Below are 19,682 nucleotides of genomic sequence, written 5' to 3' on the forward strand. Positions count from 1 at the left end.
TTCCAGAAGGGCAACCATCTCTGCAGCACTCCACCAATCAGGCCTTTATGGTAGAGTGGCCAGGCAGAAGCCACTCCTCATTAAAAGGCTCATGATAGCACGCTTGGTGTTTGCCAAAAGAAAGACTCTCAGACCACGAAAAGCAAGATTCTCTGGTCTGATGAAACCAAGAATGATCTCTTTGGCCAAGCGTCACGTCTGAAGGAAACCTGGCACCACCCCTACAATGAAGAATGATGGTGGCAGCATCATGCAGTGGGGATGTTTTTTAGCGTCAGAGACTGGGAGACTATTCAGGATCAAGGCAAAGATGAACGGAGCAGTGTACAGAGATCCTTGATGACAACCTGCTCCAAAGTGCCCAGACTGGCGATGGTTCTCATTCCAACAGGACAACTACCCTAAGCACACAGCCAAGACAACTAAGGACTGGCTTCGGGACAAGTTCCTGAATGTCCTTGAGTGGCCCAGAGCCTGGACTTGAACTTGATCGAACATCTCTGAAGAGACCTGAAAATAGCTGTGCAGCAACACTCCCCATGCAACCTGAAAGAGCTTGAGAGGATCTGCAGAGACAAATGGGAGAAACTCTCCAAATAAGGGTGTGCGAAGCTTGTAGTGTCATACCCAAGAAGACTCAAGACTGTAATCGCTGCCAAAAGTGCTTCAAAGTACTGAGTAAATGGTGTGAATACTTATGTAAAATGTTATTTCAGTTTTTTGAATTTAATAAATCTGCAAAAATGTCTAAAAACCTATTTTTACTTGGTCATGACACCAAAGGAGATGGCTGCCGTTTTACGATCCAAAACCAATTGGCTATTGTGTATGTTTTTTTGCGTTATGTAACGGTTTTGACTTGAGGTTATTATTTATAGGGGTGCCAGGTAGGTTGTGCCTACCAGAGAAAACATTGGTTTCTCCTTTTGGTTTGGGAGGGAATGAGTCCCATCTGGTCCGTCAAGTCTACACCAATACAAAGGACTTATGTAAAAGTCAGGATGGAAATAAACTTTTCATAAACCCTTAAAACATTGAAAAGAACTTCAAAAACAACTATATTCTTTTGCGTGGGTTGTATTAGCAACATCAATGATTACACACACATATAATAATATCACAATGAGTTCTGGTTCCTCCAGAAATGTCCTGTACCTCGGGCCTAAAAAGAGTCCAGCCCGGTAAAGGAGTTCAGGGAACTCAAGTGACTTTTGTCACGCAATGTTTGTCCGTTCATTCAGTGTAGCGTAAACCCAGTATTAATCATACAATCAATATAACAATTATTTTACCACAGAACTTTAAAGCGTATCAACTCTTACTAAGTCCTCAACTACAACTAACTACATAAATCATCACAGTATACATGACATCAAAACAAATGAAATACCGTATACAAAAAGGTTGTGGTCAGTCAGACAATCCAATCCACCAACAGATCTCCAGCTGAGAAAGGCCACGAAGAACGGAGAGGTGTAGTCCACGGACGCAAAGAGTGGATCCGATCCTGGGTAAAACTCTATTAGGCTACAAAACACACGGAATAGAGAAGCTTCGGAACTGAGGGTTGAACACATCCGCATTCACGTCTCCATCACAACCCCACTTTTGCGCAGCTGATGCTGGCTATTTAATTGGGAATTAAAGGGAAAGTGCCCTAATAGAAGGAGAAGCACTGAGACGGTTCAGAAAAATTCAGGGCCGTCACAGTTATTTCTAACTTATTTTGTACATAATGTTTCTGCCACTGTGTTATGACCGAAAAGAGCTTCTAGATATCAGGACGGCGATTACTCACCCCGTACTGGAGGAATACTTTTTCTTCAACTTTTTCTTCAACGAGGGGAAGGATTTACGTCAGACATCCAACAAGGCCCTCATCTCCGTCACGCGCAGAAAGAGACGGAGGTATCGTGCCTTGTAAGGATCCGTCGCAGAGAGGGTAATCTACCTTTACCATCGGTTCTATTAACCAACATACAATCAATAACATACAGCTGGAGGGTTTTAAGCTTTTTCTGCAGGATAGAACAGCCAGCTCTGGTAAGACAAGAGGTGGCGGTCTATGTATATTTGTAAACAACATATGGTGCACGGAATCTAATGAAGTCTCAAGGGTTTGCTCACCTGATGTAGAGTATCATCATGATAAGCTGTAGACCACACTGTTTACCAAGAGTTTTCATCTGTATTTTTCGTAGCTGTCTATATACCACCATAAACCGATGCTAGCACTAAGACAGCACTGAATGAGCTGTATTCTGCTATAAGCAAACAGGAAAACGCTCATTCAGAGGTGGCACTCCTAGTGGCCGGGGACTTTAATGCAGGGGAACTCAAATCCGTTTTACCTCATTTTCGACCAGCATGTTCAATGTGCAACCAGAGGGAAAAAACTCTAGACCACCTTTACTTCACACACAGATGTGTACAAAGCTGTCCCTTGCCCTCCATTTGGCAAATCTGACCATGATTATATCCTCCTGATTCCGGCATACAAGCATAAACTAAAGCAGGAAGTACCAGTGACTCTGTCAATAAGAAAGTGGTCAGATGAAGCAGATGCTAAACTACAGGACTGTTTTGCTAGCACAGACTGGAATATATTCCGGGATTCTTCCGATGGCATTGAGTGGTACACAGTCACTGGCTTCATCAATAAGTGCATCAATGACATTGTCCCCACAGTGACCGTAGGTACATACCCCAACTAGAAGCCATGGATTACAGGCAACATCCGTACTGAGCAAAAGGGTAGAGCTGCCGCTTTCAACCCAGAAGCTTATAATAAATCCCGCTATGCCCTCCGACGAACCATCAAACAGGGAAAGCGTCAATACAGGACTAAGATTGAATCGTACTACACCGGTTCCGACGCTCGTCGGATGTGGCAGTGCTTGCAAACTATTTCAGACTACAAAGGGAAGCACAGCCCCGAGCTGCCCAGTGACACAAGCCTACCAGACGAGCTAAATTACTTCTATGCTCGCTTCGAGGCAAGTAACATTGAAGCATGCATGAGAGCATCAGCTGTTCCGGATGACTGTGTGATCACGCTCTCCGTGGCCGATGTGAGTAAAACTTTTGAAACAGGTCACCATTCACAAGGCCGCAGGGCCAGACGGATTACCAGGACGTGTACTCCGAGCATGCTCTGACCAACTGGCAAGTGTCTTCACTGACATTTTCAACCTGTCTCTGTCAGAGTCTGTAATACCAACATGTTTCAAGCGGACCACCATAGTCCCTGTGCCCAAGAACACTCAGGTAACCTGCCTAAATGACTACTGACCCGTAGCACTCACGTCTGTAGCCATGAAGTGTTTTGAAAGGCTGGTCATGGCTCACATCAACACCATTATCCCAGAAACCCAAGACCCAACAGATCACAGATGATACAATCTCTATTTCACTTCACACTGCCCTATCCCATCTGGACAAAAGGGACACCTATGCGAGAATGCTATTCACTGACTACAGCTCCGCGTTCAACACCATAGTGCCCTCAAAGCTCATCCCTAAGCTAAGGACCCTGGAACTAAGCACCTCCCCCTGCAACTGGTTCCTGGACTTCTTGATGGGCAGCTCCCAGGTGGTAAGGGTAGGTAACAACACATCCGCCACGCTGATTCTTAACATGCTGATTCTTAACATTGAGGCCCCTCATGGGTGCGTGCTCAGTCCCCTCCTGTACTCCCTGTTCACTCATGACTGCGTGGCCAAGCACGACTCCAACACCGTCATCAAGTTTGCAGATGACAAAACAGTGGTAGGCCTGATCACCGACAACAAGGAAACAGCCTATAGGGAAAAGGTCACAGACCTAGCCGTGTGGTGCCAGGACAACATCTGCTCCCTCAGCGTGATCAAGACAAAGGAGATTATTGTGGACTACAGGAAAAGGAGGACCGAGCACGCCCCCATTCTCATCGTTGGGGCTGCAGTGGAGTAGGTTAAGAGCTTCATGTTCCTTGGTGTCCACATCACCAACAAACTATAATGGTCCAAACACACAAAGGCAGTCATGAATAGGGCATGAGAAAGCCTATTTCCCCCTCTGCTACCGGCACGGCAAGCGGTACCGGAGCGCCACGTCGAGGTCCAAAATGCTTCTTAACAGCTTCTACCCCCAAGCCATAAGACTCTTGAACAGCTAATGAAAGGGCTCCCCAGACCCCTCTTTTATGCTGCTGCTAGTCTGTTTATTATCTATGCATAGTGACTTTAACTCCACCGACATCTACATATTACCGCGACTAACCGGTGCCCCCGCACATTGACTCTGTACTGGTACCCCCTGTATATAGCCTCGCTGTTGTTATTTTACTGCTGCTATTATTTGTTACTTTTATTTTCTATTTTTTACTTATCTATTTTTTACACTTTTTTATTTTCTTTAAGCATTGTTGGTTAAGGGTTTAAGTAAGCATCGACTCGATACATGTTATTTTCTACTCCTTATATACAGACAGTATAGCCATTTTATTTTGACTCGTTATTTTAATTTGTTATTCACTGTGTGTTCCTTGTTATAATTTATATATTTTTTTAAATGTATCTGCATTGTTGGAAATGGACCCGTAAGTAAGCATTTCACTGTTAGTCTACAACTGTTGTCTCCAAAGCATTTTACAAATAAAATTTGATTTGATATCTTACCGGTTTGTAATCAAAACTGAAAAGGCTTCCTTTTTAAGTTATTGTATCATGTAGTGTTCCTCATATATGTATTTGACATTGAATGGAAAAACAATACATTTTCCAAAGAAACTACTGACTTCCAGCCGTGATTGGAGTCCTATAGGGTGGCGCACAAATTGGCTCAACGTTGTCCGGGTTTGGCTGGGGTAGGCCGTCATTGTCAATAAGAATTTGTTCTTAACTGACTTGCCTAGTTTAATAAATAATGGTTAAATTTAAAAAAAGTTGCAGTACATATTCCATGGACTCTCTCAGCGTGTAGTACCAGTGTCATCCTCTGTATGGCACTGTGTTCTCAGAGTTACTCTTGGCAGAAAGCTGGCCTGGCTCTGTAGTGCCAGTCAGTCCCTATTCCACTCCACTGAGAGAGCGAGGAGAAGGCGTGTAAAGCTTGACTGGCGCAGCATAGTTTTGCCTTGATAGGAATCTAGCCCAACAGAAACAGAAGGGGCTGGGACAGCCCTGTAATTCCTCCTGCCTTCCTTTTTATGAATGGTCACTTCCTTTCCACTGAAAAACATTCCCCTCATGAGTTCCACTTTAAATTCACAGTATGTAGGGTAGTTTGGTAATTGTATTTTGGGTTTAACACAAACTGAATGTTTTGTAACACTAGCCTAGCACAAATTTTTTCTCACATTTTTCCCTGTGTAAATATTTGATTTATTGTAGTATTGTTAAAAGAGAAGAAATCCATAATGAATGTATTATTTAGTTTTAATCTGATTTAGCCTCAGATGTAATACACTGGGTGAAACTGAAGAGGCCCTAAAGGAAGATTTATATTTTGTTGCCATAAATGTACATATTTCCCATAGACCCCTAGGTTGTCTGAATATGTTTACAGTAGGTGTTCTTTTATGATTCTGATGTCTCACTGGGACCAAAATGTATGTTCCTGAAATTAAAACGGGGAGCTTTGTAAATTTGAGTTAAAAAAAAAATTCTCAAATTATCACACTTATTATCACACTGGGTTAAGAAATATCACAGTTGGAGAGAAACCATTTTCTCTGAAAATTACAAATCCCAAAATACTCATGAAACAATTAACCACAATTTACATTCATCTACAATTTAGGATGTGCAAGTGGAAATTCTCAAAATAAATAAAACATAGAAAATAAAAGTGTGAAGTACGGTATAAGCTTGTACATATAGTTTTAGTATTATTTTTAATGTGTGTCTGGGTTGTGTGTGGGGCAGCCAGGCCAGGACTGTACTGTAGTTGTGTGTTTTTCCTCATTGCGGTTCGAGGCCCAGTCGGCTGCTGACCTCTGCTTGAGTCAATAACGGTGATCTCAGAGTAAAACCACACAGCAATCAAACAAGACATTTACTGAAATTTGTGTTCTCTGTATTTACTGGAACCAAAAATACCTAAGTTGAAGGAATATGTATCTTTGTCAGTGGTTGGTTGACTCCACTGTGGGGACTCATTTTTATGTAACTCCTAATAGCTTAGTCTCTGACCACTAAACCCCTTTCACTACCACTCATAGTTATTGGATTTTCTAAATTATAATGTTAAAATAAAAGAACTCTGTTTCACTGTTCTACATAGGTTGAGAGAATTGTCACTTCAACCGATTGTGCGCCACATAGGCCACTCTGTGTTTCTCAATAGAACAGCTTTTACTTGTTACCTTGTCTCGTTACACTGGGTTACTTCACAGAAAGGCCTCCATTATAGTTACCAAGCCCCCAGTGTTTCTCACTTCCTCTATTGTAGCCTGAGTGTGAGTTGCTCTAGCTAACTGTCGGTTGAACCTCTGTTGTGATGATGTGGAACTGTAGCCAACTGTCTTTAACTCTATCTGACTAGCTTCGGTGTGGCTTATTGTTGGGGAGCCCCTGTATTCTGCTGTGTGTTCTCCTCTGGTAAACCCGTCTGATGTCTCTGTATAGGGCAGCGAAGGCTCAGGGCTTGGCTGAGACGCGTAGCCCTCCATAGCTTTAACATGGTGAGGAAATTAATTAGTGACTCTTCTCACAACCTGAGTCAGAGAGCCAACAGAGAGCCAACAGAGAGCCAACAGAGAGCCAAGCAGCCTTGCTAATGTACCGCCAGTTACATTGGAACACAGGACACTCAGGCAACAATAATATATCACCCTTATACCCTGCTCAAAAAAATAAAGGGAACACTTAAACAACACAATGTAACTCCAAGTCAATCACACTTCTGTGAAATCAAACTGTCCACTTACGAAGCAACACTGATTGACAATAAATTTCACATGCTGTTGTGCAAATGGAATAGACAACAGGTGGAAATTATAGGCAATTAGCAAGACACCCCCAATAAAGGAGTGGTTCTGCAGGTGGTGACCATAGACCACTTCTCAGTTCCTATGCTTCCTGGCTGATGTTTTGGTCACTTGAATGCTGGCTGTGCTTTCACTCTAGTGGTAGCATGAGACGGAGTCTACAACCTACACAAGTGGCTCAGGTAGTGTAGCTCATCCAGGATGGAACAGCAATGCGAGTTGTGGCAAGAAGGTTTGCTGTGTCTGTCAGCGTAGTGTCCAGAGCATGGAGGTGCTACCAGGAGACAGGCCAGTACATCAGAAGACGTGGAGGAGGCCGTAGGAGGGCAACAACCCAGCAGCAGGACCGCTACCTCCGCCTTTGTGCAAGGAGGAGCAGGAGGAGCACTGCCAGAGCCCTGCAAAATGACTTCCAGCAAGCCACAAATGTGCATTTGTCTGCTCAAACAATCAGAAACAGACTCCATGAGGGTGGTATGAGGGCCCAACGTCCACAGGTGGGGGTTGTGCTTACAGCCCAACACCGTGCAGGACGGTTGGCATTTGCCAGAGAACACCAAGATTGGCAAATTCGCCACTGGCGCCCTGTGCTCTTCACAGATGAAAGCAGGTTCACACTGAGCACATGTGACAGAGTCTGGAGACGTTCTGCTGCCTGCAACATCCTCCAGCATGACCGGTTTGGCGGTGGGTCAGTCATGGTGTGGGGTGGCATTTCTTTGGGTGGCCGCACAGCCCTCCATGTGCTCGCCAGAGGTAGCCTGACTGCCATTAGGTACCGAGATGAGATCCTCAGACCCCTTGTGAGACCATATGCTGGTGCGGTTGGCCCTGGCTTCCTCCTAATGCAAGACAATGCTAGACCTCATGTGGCTGAAGTGTGTTAGCAGTTCCTGCAAGAGGAAGGCATTGATGCTATGGACTGGCACGCCCGTTCCCCAGACCTCTGGGACATCATGTCTCGCTCCATCCACCAACGCCAGCCACGTTGCACCACAGACTGTCCAGGAGTTGGCGGATGCTTTTGTCCAGGTCTGGGAGATCCCTCAGGAGACCATCCGCCACCTCATCAGGAGCATGCCCAGGCGTTGTAGGGAGGTCATACAGGCACGTGGAGGCCACACACACTACTGAGCCTCATTTTGACTTGTTTTAAGGACATTACATCAAAGTTGGATCAGCCTGTAGTGTGGTTTTCCACTTTAATTTTGAGTGTGACTCCAAATCCAGACCTCCATGGGTTGATACATTTGATTTCCATTGATAAGTTTTGTGATTTTGTTGTCAGCACATTCAACTATGTAAAGAAAAAAGTATTTAATAAAACTATTTCATTCATTCAGATCAAGGATGTGTTATTTTAGTGTTCCCTTTATTTTTATGAGCAGTGTATATTTAGAGCTTGAATGAAAAGCGAACCAATTAAGTTGTGTCATTATATGGGATGTATTTCTATTATGAGAAGGATATAGATGGTTGTGTTTCTGTAGCCTATTGTCATAAATAAAGATGCAGTATTTGTTTAAAATTGCTGTCTTTTTTTTAATTGCGCATATGCAATCCTATTGGAATAAAATAAGTTATTTGTCTTGTGTGTTTTGGAAAAGTGTAAATTAATGTGTTTAACTGCATTGTCTGTTTGGGATTTTTTTAAATGGGACTTTTTAAATGTCATTCTCTTGATATAGAGACTGCTGAATTGTGCCAGTTAAATCTAGATGAAAGTGCTCTTGAGGTTGCTACCAGTTATTTAAATGTAACCACCATTGTTATTGGACGATAATCATAAAGTTACTATGCTCCATTTCGATCGAGGATATTTTTAAGACTGGAATGAGTTACCAAATACATTTGTAAATAGTTACAAAAATACCAGTCTTTACTTTGGGCTGTGTTTGGAAGCTGAACAGAGAACTGTGGGCCTCTAAAGATGTTGATTAATTAGCTAGCTGTTGAACATGTGGTTGAACAGTGGTAACTTTGATTAAAGGAAGCATGGTCTTGCCAGTCGTGTGTAAGACATTGTGGCTGACCAGGAAGGGAATAGTTAGGGTTTTTTATATTAGAAACTTAGTTATCTGAACAACCAGTACATTTGCACTTACATCAAAATATCACCATATAAAGATTGTTGATGGTACATACTGCTTATTGAGGCACTCATGCCCCCTTCCTCATCCCTCTGTCTCTGTCTCTGGTCTTGACTGTGGCCTCTCCTGCTGGCTGGGGGGTCATGTGGGAGCATCTGCCAGGCCAACCGGTCCTGTTTCATTCCTCTCCTCTCCATCGGGGGGGTTAGCAGTGCTGCAGGATGCCATTGGTAGTTAAGTGACTTCTGAGCTGTACCTATGTTTGAGAGGTTCCTGCTGATGCTGAGCTGTGTAGACCTGGCTGCTTACCTCTGAACTACATGGACATGATCAGATTACTGCCTGCCTGGTCCTGCCGATCAGCCTTGTAGATAGGCATTCACATCCAGACCCTCTACATTGGCTCTATTGTTCTCTCCATCTCTCCTTCCATCACTCTCTCGTATAGCTTTCTCTCTTGCGTTATCTCTAACTCAAAAAATACCCATCCTCTCTGTCACCATATCAACCATCTGAGGCATTGTAAATACTGTTGTGCTGACATGTACTGCTGTAAACTAATATATCTGATTGCGGTGTGTGTGTTTGGTTGTTGTGAACTAGGTTGTCCGTTTGGATGCTCTTTGACACATCAATAAAGTGGGCCTACATGTGGGAAATGTCTCTTAAGGTTTGCACATTTGGACACATGAGAAATTTCAGTAAAGTTTGCTACCAACTATATTTTTTATAAACGGTCCCCTGAGTGTCCCAAATGACGTCTCCTAAAACAAACCCCCATCACGGGTGGTTTGGGGATAAGCCATTTTCACACAGGTTGGCTTGACCTCCCCTCAGCTATACAGCAGCCTTAATATAGCAGGCGGGTGGGGAAACTGAGGAGAGGAGAGTGGTGATGGGAGATGCCTTGCCCTGCTCTGGCGCGCCATCTTTACCTGCGACTCAGTCTGATGGCTTTTCCACAAATGTCTTGTGATACCTTGGGAAAACAGTCAATCTTGTGGATGTTTTTTTTCTTTGCAGCGTATAATAAGGGTTCTTTTAATTTGTATTCACTTTGTCCACTGGGATCCCCTTTTTGTCTGGCACTTTCTAGCTCTCTCACTCTCTAATAGTATTATCTGAACCATTCTGACATCGGACCGTCGTCCTATGTCCTCGGAATAGGAAGTTATATTGTCGTCGTTATATAGGAAGGGAGAGGAGGGCGTGTTAGAAAAGTTTTATAGGCCATTTCCCTTCACAGGGGCGGGCCACTGATTGAGCAGAGCCCTACCTTATGAAAACCCAAATTTCCCATATTAGAAGCTAAAATCACATTTCATTCCATCACGAATAATTTCATATTCAAACATTTAAATTGAACAACAATTCCATGTGAATCCGATAACTCTGATGTGTAGACTTTCCACTGTAGAGTTTGTCATCTTATCATTGATGAGAATGTCTCAGATGACAACCGAACTGACATCATATTCATTAAGTACCACTGCATATGTTCAATTGTTCGGATTACCAGAATATAGTTTATTTCCCCCCCACCTTCTGATGTTCTCAGAATCTCTATGTTCACCAAGGATTTTGCAAATGTAACCTCAGTAGGGTAGAGAGAGGAAAAAGGGGGAAGAGGTATTTATGACTGTCATAAACCTACCCCCCAGGCCAACGTCATGACACTGATGTTTAGGCTGAAGTATTTATAGTTTTTTGTGTGCTCTAGGGCAGCGGTTTCTAGATGGAATTTGTATTTGTGGTCCTGGCAACTGGAACTTTTTTGGAACACTATTATTTTTGTCTTAATGAGATTTACTGTCAGGGCCCAGGTCTGACATAATCTGTGCAGAAGAAATAGGTCCCGCTGTAGGCCCTCTTTGGTTGGGGACCGAAACACCAGATAATCAGCAAACAGTAGACATTTGATTTCAGATTCTAGTAGGGTGAGGCCAGGTGCTGCTGCAGACTGTTCTAGTGCCCTCGCCAATTTGTTGATATATATGTTGAAGAGGGTGGGGCTTAAACTGCATCCCTGTCTCAGCCCACGACCCTGTGAAAAGAATTGTGTGTTTTTTGCCAATTTTAACCGCACACTTGTTGATTTTATAATGTTGAATGTTTTTCCCCCAACACCACTTTCCAGCAATTTGTGTAGCCGACCCTCATGTCAAATTGAGTCAAAAACTTTTTTGAAATCAACAAAGCATGAGAAGACTTTGCCTTTGTTTGTTTTGTTTTGTTTGTTTGCCAATTAGGGTGTGCGTGGTCTGTCGTACGGTAATTTGTTAAAAAGCCAATTTGACATTTGCTCAGTACATTGTTTTCACTGAGGAAACTCTGCTCTTAATGATAGTTCAGAGGATTTTTCCCAAGGTTGCTGTTGACGCCTATCCCACGGAAGTTATTGAGGTCAAATTTGTCTCCACTTATGTGGATTGGGGTGACCATTCCTCCAAATATTGGGGAGGATGAGGTTAAAGAGTTTAAGTATAGCCAATTGGAATTTGTGGTCTGTATATTTTATCATTTCATTGAGGATACCATTAACACCACAAGTCTTTTTGGGTTGGAGGGTTTGTATTTTGTCCTGTAGTTCATTCAATGTAATTGGAGAATCCAAGTTGGTTCTGGTAGTCTGTAATCGTTTATTCTAAGATTTGTATTTGATCATGTATATGTTTTTGCTGTTTGTTCTTTGTTATAGAGCCAAAAATATTACAGAAGTGGTTTACCCATACATCTCCGTTTTGGATAGATAACTCTTTGTGTTGTTGTTTGTTTAGAGTTTTCCAATATTCCCAGAAGAGGTTAGATTCTATGGATTCTTCAATTACGTTGAACTGATTTCTGACGTGCTATTCCTTATTTTTTCGTAGTGTATTTCTGTATTGTTTTTGTGATTCACCATAGTGAAGGCGTAGGCTCAGGTTTTCTGGGTCTCAGTTTTTGGTTGGATAGTTTTCTCAATTTCTTTCTTTTTGCATTCTTCATCAAACCATTTGTCGTTGTTGTTAATTTTCTTCGTTTTTTGTTTGAAATGTTTTGATTTGATAGGGAAGCTGAGAGGTCAAATATACTGTTTAGGTTTTCTACTGCGAAGTTTACACCTTCATTATTACAGTGAAACATTTCGTCTAGGAAGTTGTCTAAAAGGGATTGAATTTGTTGTAGCCTAATTGTTTTTTGCTAGATTTCCACACTACTTTCCTTCCATCTATAGCTTTTCTTAATATTATTCAGTTCCTTTGTCTTTGATGCCTCATGATTGAGTATTTCTCAGTTCAAGTAGACTGTGATTTTGCTGTGATCTGATAGGGGTGTCAGTGGGCTGACTGTAAATGCTCTGAGAGACTCTGGGTTGAGGTCAGTGATAAAGTAGTCTACAGTACTACTGCCAAGAGATGAGCTATAGGTGTACCATAGGAGTCCCCTCAAAGTCTACCAATTGACTATGTACATACCCAGCATTCAACAGAGCTGCAGGAGTTGTGTCTAGGGGGGCATATGGGGGAGGGAATGCTTTCACCTCCAGGTAGTTGTTTGTCCCCCTGTGTGCTGAAGGTGTCAGGTTCTTGTCCAGTTCTCGCATTTAGGTCGCCACAGACTAGTACATGTCCCTGGGCCTGGAAATGAATGATTTCCCCCTCCAGGATGGAGAAGCTGTCTTCATTAAAGTATGGGGATTCTAGTGGGGGGATATAGGTAGCACACAGGAGGACTTTTTTTCTCTGTTGAGAATTTTCTTTTGAATTTCCAGCCGAATGTAAAATGTTCCTGTTTTGATTAATTTAATAGAGTGAGTTAGGTCTGCTCTATACCAGCATACCTCTTGAGTCCCTTCCCTGTTTCACACCTCATAGTTTTGTGAATGGGACTACCAGCTCTCTTTAACCTAGAGGGCAACCAGTGGGTCCATCTCCATAGGTCTGGTCTTAGGGGGCCTAAATGGGGTGTAGATTGGTTAGGTTGTGGATGTGCCTGGTGGTGCTGTGGTCTGAATGTAGGTCCTCTCGGCGTGTTCCTCCATGTGTAGGTCCGGGGGGTGGGTGGGTCCTGCAGGTCTGCGAGAGTGTCTCGCTGGTCTGGGCGGGGTGTCTATTGATCTGTAGCTCCTGTGTCAGGGGCTGGGGTTGGGGTGAGTTCCTTTTGGTTCCAGACGAAGGTGGGCACTGCTGCCTTGTATAGGTGGACCTGGTCGTAAAGGCTGTCCAGGGTGAAGTGGTGGGCCAGATAGACATTTGGTTTTGTTTTTCTCTCTCTTGCTCTCTCTCTCTCTCTCTCAGTTGAAGGCGCTTTATTGGCATGGCATGTTGGCATATGTTTACATTGCCAAGGCAAGTGAAATAGATAATACAAAATTAACATTAAACATTACACTCACAAAAGTTCCAAAAGAATAAAGACATTTCAAATGTCTATATACAGTGTTGTAACAATGTGCAAATGGTTAAAGTGTCTCTCTCTCTCTCTCTCTCTCTTCCACTCTCTCTCTCTTTTTCTCTTCTCTGGAAGTGAGTATTTTAATAATAATAGTTTGGGGAATTGCTATCGCAGGGCTGGTTTGGCATGAAAGCGAAACTTCAGCTCAACAGAGTAGCTAAAGTTCCTTTCTCCTCTTATACCCCCTCATTTCCTTCACCTTAATCCCTACTTCCTGTGCCCCCAACCCTCCCTCCTTCTCTCTTCACTATAAGATGTCTGGAGAACTTGGACAAGCAAGAAAGGCATGAATGGATGAAACGGTATACACTGAATGTACAAAAAATTAGGAATACCTTCCTAATATGGAGTTGCAGCCCTATTTGCTTTCACAACAGCCTCAATTAGTCAGTGCATGGACTCTACAAGGTGTCAAAAGTGTTCCACAGGGATGCTGGCCCATGTTGACTCCAATGCTTCCCACAGTTGTGTCAAGTTGGCTGAATGTACTTTGGGTGGTGAACCATTCTTGACACACTGGAAACTATTGAGCATGAAAAACCCAGCAGCGTTGCAGTTCTTGACACACTCAAACTGGTACGCCTGGCACATACTACCATACCCCGTTCAAAGGCACTTATATCTTTTGTCTTGCCCATTCACAATCCATGTCTCAAGTGTTAACAAGTGTCATCAATAAGTGATCATAGCTTTCGCCTGGATTCACCTGGTCAGTCTGTCATGGATAGAGCAGGTGTTCCTAATGTTTTGTTCACTCAGTGTACATCAGTATTCCCTAGCCTTGCATCCACTGCTTGCTTTCTTTCTGTCTGTCTCGCTCTACTTCTCTCTTCTACTTCTCTCTCTCTACCTTTCTCTATACGTACCTCACTCTCTACCAGAGTGTTCCTCTTTACCTTACTTGCTTTTTCACGACCAAGTCCCAAGTCCACGTGCAAACAAAACACAATTCAAATTCAACATGAAAATATTTGTCAACAGCTGCAATGTCTAGACACTTTTTTTTCTTCTCGGAAACGGCCGAGCTCATTTCTTGTGTGCATCGGATGCAAATCGGGCAGCAAAAGCGAGATATCCATGACCGGGCTGAGAGGGAAACCGAGAGACGGAGAGACGCTGTTTAGATGAGGATGCAAATTGGTTCGGAGCAGAAGGGAGTGAGGGAGGGATGTAGAGAAGGATGGAGGGATGGAGATGGATGGATAGAGAAGTGGAGGGATGGAGATGGATGGATAGAGGTGAGGGATGTAGTAAGGATGGAGGGGATGGAGATGGATGGATGGAGATGGATGGAGAGGTAGAGTGAGGGATGTAGAGAAGGATGGAGGGATGGAGATGGATGGATAGAGGTAGAGAGAGTGAGGGATGTAGAGAAGGATGGAGGGATGGAGATGGATGGATGGATAGAGGTAGAGAGAGTGAGGGATGTAGAGAAGGATGGAGGGATGGAGATGGATGGATAGAGGTAGAGAGAGTGAGGGATGTAGAGAAGGATGGAGGGATGGAGATGGATGGATAGAGGTAGAGAGTGAGGGATGTAGAAAAGAACAGAGGAAAAGAGGTAGAGATGGAGGGATGGCTGGATGAAGGGTTAGAGGGAGCAAAGTTTAGGATCAAGGGAAATGGAGGGATGGCGGGATGGAGAGATCAGGCTGGGTCAGGTGACATGCTGACCTTTGGCGGGAGCCTTGGCTGGACTGGGCCGGGTGGATTTGCATTGATGGATCTTCTTTCCATGGGGCTGTCATGTATCAGTGCTCAGGCACATCACGCCCCAGTCATTAATCAAATCATGGCCCCATCTCGCTCCCTCGCTAGGCTAGCGATCTCTCTGCCAGACACTCCTTCTCCTCTCTCTCCCCCTCAGACAAGCAGACATCCAAGATGTGTTTTAGATATCGTCTTCTGCCTGTGCGTGGTTTTCGCCACTTTTCCCTGTCCTCTCCTCACTGACTGGCCTCTGATGAGTTGGGCCCCTTGGAATAACGGGGGGGGGTGTATCGGTCCAGTCAACAGCCCAATAGCCACGATAGCTCCACCAAAGTCAACTACACCTGTTCCTCTTTGGGTTGTCAAGGGTGAGGGGGTTAATGTGGTGCATGCAGACACTGAGAGAAAGATTTAGATGGGGAGAGAGACTGAGAGAAAGATTGAGATGGGGAGAGAGACTGAGAGAAAGATTGAGATGGGGAGAGAGACTGAGAGAAAGATTGAGATGGGGAGAGAGACTGAGAGAAAGATTGAGATGGGGAGAGAGACTGAGAGAAAAGAAAAGAGAGACGGAGAGAGAGCGGTGGGTTGAAGTGTGCTGTTGGAAGGATGCTAAATTCATTAAGATTTTTTCTTCCTCCTGTCCTACGTTTAGGCCAGCTGTAGCACCATTATGGTTTTACAGGCTGCTTCCTGTTCAAATTCCTCCTTTTTTCTCCGTCTCTTCCACACAAAAGGTGGCTGCGTTGGGGGTGTAGTGCTTTTGAAATGTGAAGGGCCCTCGAGAGCCCAGGGCAACTGTCTCTCTCTCTGTCGGGTTGGAGAGACGGAGAGGCTTAGAGGCCAAGTGGGAAGGAGGGCTGAATTCCAAATGGCACCTTTTTCCCTACATAGTGCGCTACTTTTGACCAGAGCCCTTTAAACCCTGGTCAAAAGTAGTGCACTATATAGGGAATTGGGCTCCATTTGGGATACAAACTAAGTTTGTATAACGTCCTCCTCTCTGAAGGCCCTGCTGTTTTGTTGGGCCTCCACATCTAAATGGTCTCTTTTTGGATTGACACAAAGACATTATTTGGCCGCACTAATGAAACACAGAAAAACACTTTAATGATCTAAACCCCCTCCTCCCCCGCATCTTCCTCCCCCTGTTCCCCCCTTCATCCTCCTCTCCCCATCACTGCTTTGATTCCAATAATCATCACAACCCTCTCCTTCTTCATTGTGTTGTTTTTGTAGCATGTTTTCTTTTGTCTCTTTGTCCCTGGGTTCCCCCCTTTTAAACTCGATGGCTTTCGCCTTTCAAATGCAACAATGGAGAAAGGAAAACATTCAGAGAAAGATCATTGAGTTTTGGTCCTGAAGGTTATGCTGTTCTTCTGCGAGAGTACTTAAACTTGAATCTTTGTAAGGACACAGATTGTATTGTAAAATACATCATAGTACATTCTCGGTTGAAGTGTATTGTGTCATGATGGAGAGTAGAGCTTATGTAGAAATGGGTAAATCCCGTTTCCCATGTTGTCTTTAATGAATGACTTATTTATATTGCACAGGTTCATGTGATTCAGGAATTATATGGAACTAATGTTGAGGGCTATGATCAGGTCAAACATCATGCGAGGACTTTACCGTTCTTCTCAGGTGACCTGCATATTGAATAAAGCTCTTCATATTATATTCACTGTACAATTTCAAAGGGATATATTCCATAGATCATGAGATAGTGTCTCATCAAATAGTTCTAACTTGCTGAAACCAGGTGTGATGTGGTGGACATAAGAACCTGCCATTGGTTTTCACTGTAAAAACGTCTCGTAATATTTAACGTACACGCAATAGATGTTGAAATCCTAGAAGTGACCTGACTTACTGCTGCTGTTTTACATGCATAGGAATGAATGGATTCTACATTACTGCTTTGGTATTTACAATTAGTGCTTAAATGCAATGTATTTGCACAGTTAGAGAAAGGGGAACATTCTCTAAGTCTACTAAGCCTGCAGTGAGCAAACATCTTTATGTGTGTGAGTGCGTGTTTGTGTGTTCATGCCATACTCAAACATCATGCACCTCTCTGATGTAGCTCTTTAACGCCATTCGATGTGGTGCCCTTTGACATGGCCTGATTGTGTTTAGCTTGGGCTCCACTCAGATGAGAGAGGCGTGTGTGTGTGTGCGACTCCTGTTGATTAGGTCTGATTAACTGACTGCTGGGTACTAGTGGCTCTGAGGCGCCGCATCTTGAGCTGGTTACCTCCAATCAGGGCCACGGCTCCTCCAAGGGCTTGGACCCCAGGTATGCGTGTGTTCATATGTTGATGAAACATAGGACTACATGAACTGTTGCATTGTTACTGTTGGACTTGGACTATAAAATAGGACTTTTATTAAATATTTTCTCTCTCTCTCTGTGCAGCTAAACTCACCAGCCAGGAGTCGTACAACAACTTCACCAACAACAACATGGGTAACCCTCGTCTGTCCCCTCTGCCCAGCCTCACCATAGTGCTGCCCCTGGCACAGATCAAGCAGCCCATGACCCTGGGCACCATGACCAAGCGCTCCGGGTGAGTCTTCCTGCCCTGCATCCAGCCATGTGTTGTTGTCACACTCTGTCCGTCACACTCTGTCCGTCACACTCTGTCCTTCACACTCTGTCCGTCACACTCTGTCCTTCACACTCTGTCCTTCACACTCTGTCCTTCACACTCTGGTTTCACACTCTGGTTTCACACTCTGTCCTTCACACTCTGTCCTTCACACTCTGTCCGTCACACTCTGTCCGTCACACTCTGTCCGTCACACTCTGTCCGTCACACTCTGTCCGTCACATTCTGTCCGTCACACTCTGTCCGTCACACTCTGTCCGTCACACTCTGTCCTTCACACTCTGTCCGTCACACTCTGTCCTTCACACTCTGTCCTTCACACTCTGTCCTTCACACTCTGTCCTTCACACTCTGTCCTTCACACTCTGTCACACTCTGGTTTCACACTCTGTCCATCACACTCTGTCCTTCACACTCTGTCCTTCACACTCTGTCCTTCACACTCTGTCCTTCACACTCTGTCCGTCACACTCTGTCCATCACACTCTGTCCATCACATTCTGTCCATCACACTCTGTCCATCTAGCTATTCACTAGTATCAACCTGAAGTAGCCTTTACAACTCAGCCTGTCCTCCTTTGGTCACAGCCAAAGCCATTGATCATGTTACATTTTTTGTTTTTGATCTGTATCTGTTATGAACCCATTGGATTTGCAAGAAACATCCACATGATATAATATCCAGCCTGGTTTGGAATCTGTTGCCAGTCTGTCTCTATGTACAGCTACACTACAGTAAAGCTACATGTCTCTATGGAAACATTTACCAGTGAGTCTCTCTATCAGGCAGTATCTATGCGTGTCAGTGTGTCCTCTCCCTCTCCTCTCTCTTGGTCAGTCACGCTATGACTAAGTCTGTAGTTTTAAGAGGCGGTGAGTCAGAGGAGAGAGACTGCACCTTGTGAACTTCATTTACATACAGGTGGCATCACAATTATGGCTGGATTTTAATATTTTCATTTAAATGTCATTTTCCTGTCATGTTTGAATGGACATGTTGTAATGATGGAAGCAGCAGACAACTGGGGTTTCTTCCCAATGATATTAGATCACTTCAGTTGTGTATAAAGACACTAGACATCTGAGACTGGTGGTTAGAAACACACCATCATTAGTTTGATTAATCTGCACGATTATTACAAGGGATTTGTTTTATGGTGAAAGGAAACACTTTTTTTTGCATAATGCCCTACTTAGCAAAACACAGTAGGTAGAGAGGAGAGATTTGAGAGTATAACTGGCAGGTCATCCTTCTGGAGGAAACTCCTAAACTGGCTAGTTGATTATTACTTCTTTTTTTTACAGATCGGCTGCTTTAGTCTGCCTGCCTGCCTGTCTGTCTGTCTGTCTGTAGACTCTCAAATAGACAATCACAACCTTCTCACCAGGTGAGATTCAATTCAAGTCAAAACAATAGGACTGTATTAGTTGCCACAGCAAAGTCACAATAAAATAAAGCTCCTGTCCTACTCAAGTCAGACATGTACATTAAAGATAACTCCCATCTTTCCATTCGTCTGTCCGCTTCAGGAGAGAAGGCGTCAGGGCGGGCTAATGAAGCTAGACAGGCAGCTGTGCATCTCTCTGCTGCACTGCACCAGACCCCCTGCATACACACACACACACACACACACACACACACACACACACACACACACACACACACACACATAGGCGGCAGGTTGGGCCCATGAAGTGCGGGGTGATATCAAGTGTGTTCACGGAGACTTGCACAGGAGTATCTAGGCACCATCTGTTTGTTTGTTTGCGTAGCCGTGTGTGTGTGTGTGTGTGTGTGTGCGAGCGAGCGCGCAAACGGGCCATCCGGTAGCTGTATTTACACCTGTGTGAGCAGATACCCGTTG

At 44.0% G+C, this 19,682-nt stretch overlaps 1 protein-coding gene across 6 annotated transcripts in view; it reads left to right on the plus strand.

Annotated features, from left to right (window-relative positions):
- The window catches only part of LOC115136823 (BCAS3 microtubule associated cell migration factor-like), a 362,747-nt gene that overhangs the window by 105,035 nt on the left and 238,030 nt on the right, over nucleotides 1-19,682 (plus strand). For all 6 annotated transcript variants that reach the window (XM_029672640.2, XM_029672643.2, XM_029672642.2 and 3 more), the window contains one exon: nucleotides 17,625-17,775. In XM_029672640.2, coding sequence (XP_029528500.1) covers nucleotides 17,625-17,775 — 151 coding nt within the window. The remainder of the gene's footprint in view (nucleotides 1-17,624; nucleotides 17,776-19,682) is intronic.

The sequence above is a fragment of the Oncorhynchus nerka genome, linkage group LG11 (genome assembly GCF_034236695.1).
Source record: "Oncorhynchus nerka isolate Pitt River linkage group LG11, Oner_Uvic_2.0, whole genome shotgun sequence".
In the NCBI taxonomy this organism is placed as follows: Eukaryota; Metazoa; Chordata; class Actinopteri; order Salmoniformes; family Salmonidae; genus Oncorhynchus; species Oncorhynchus nerka.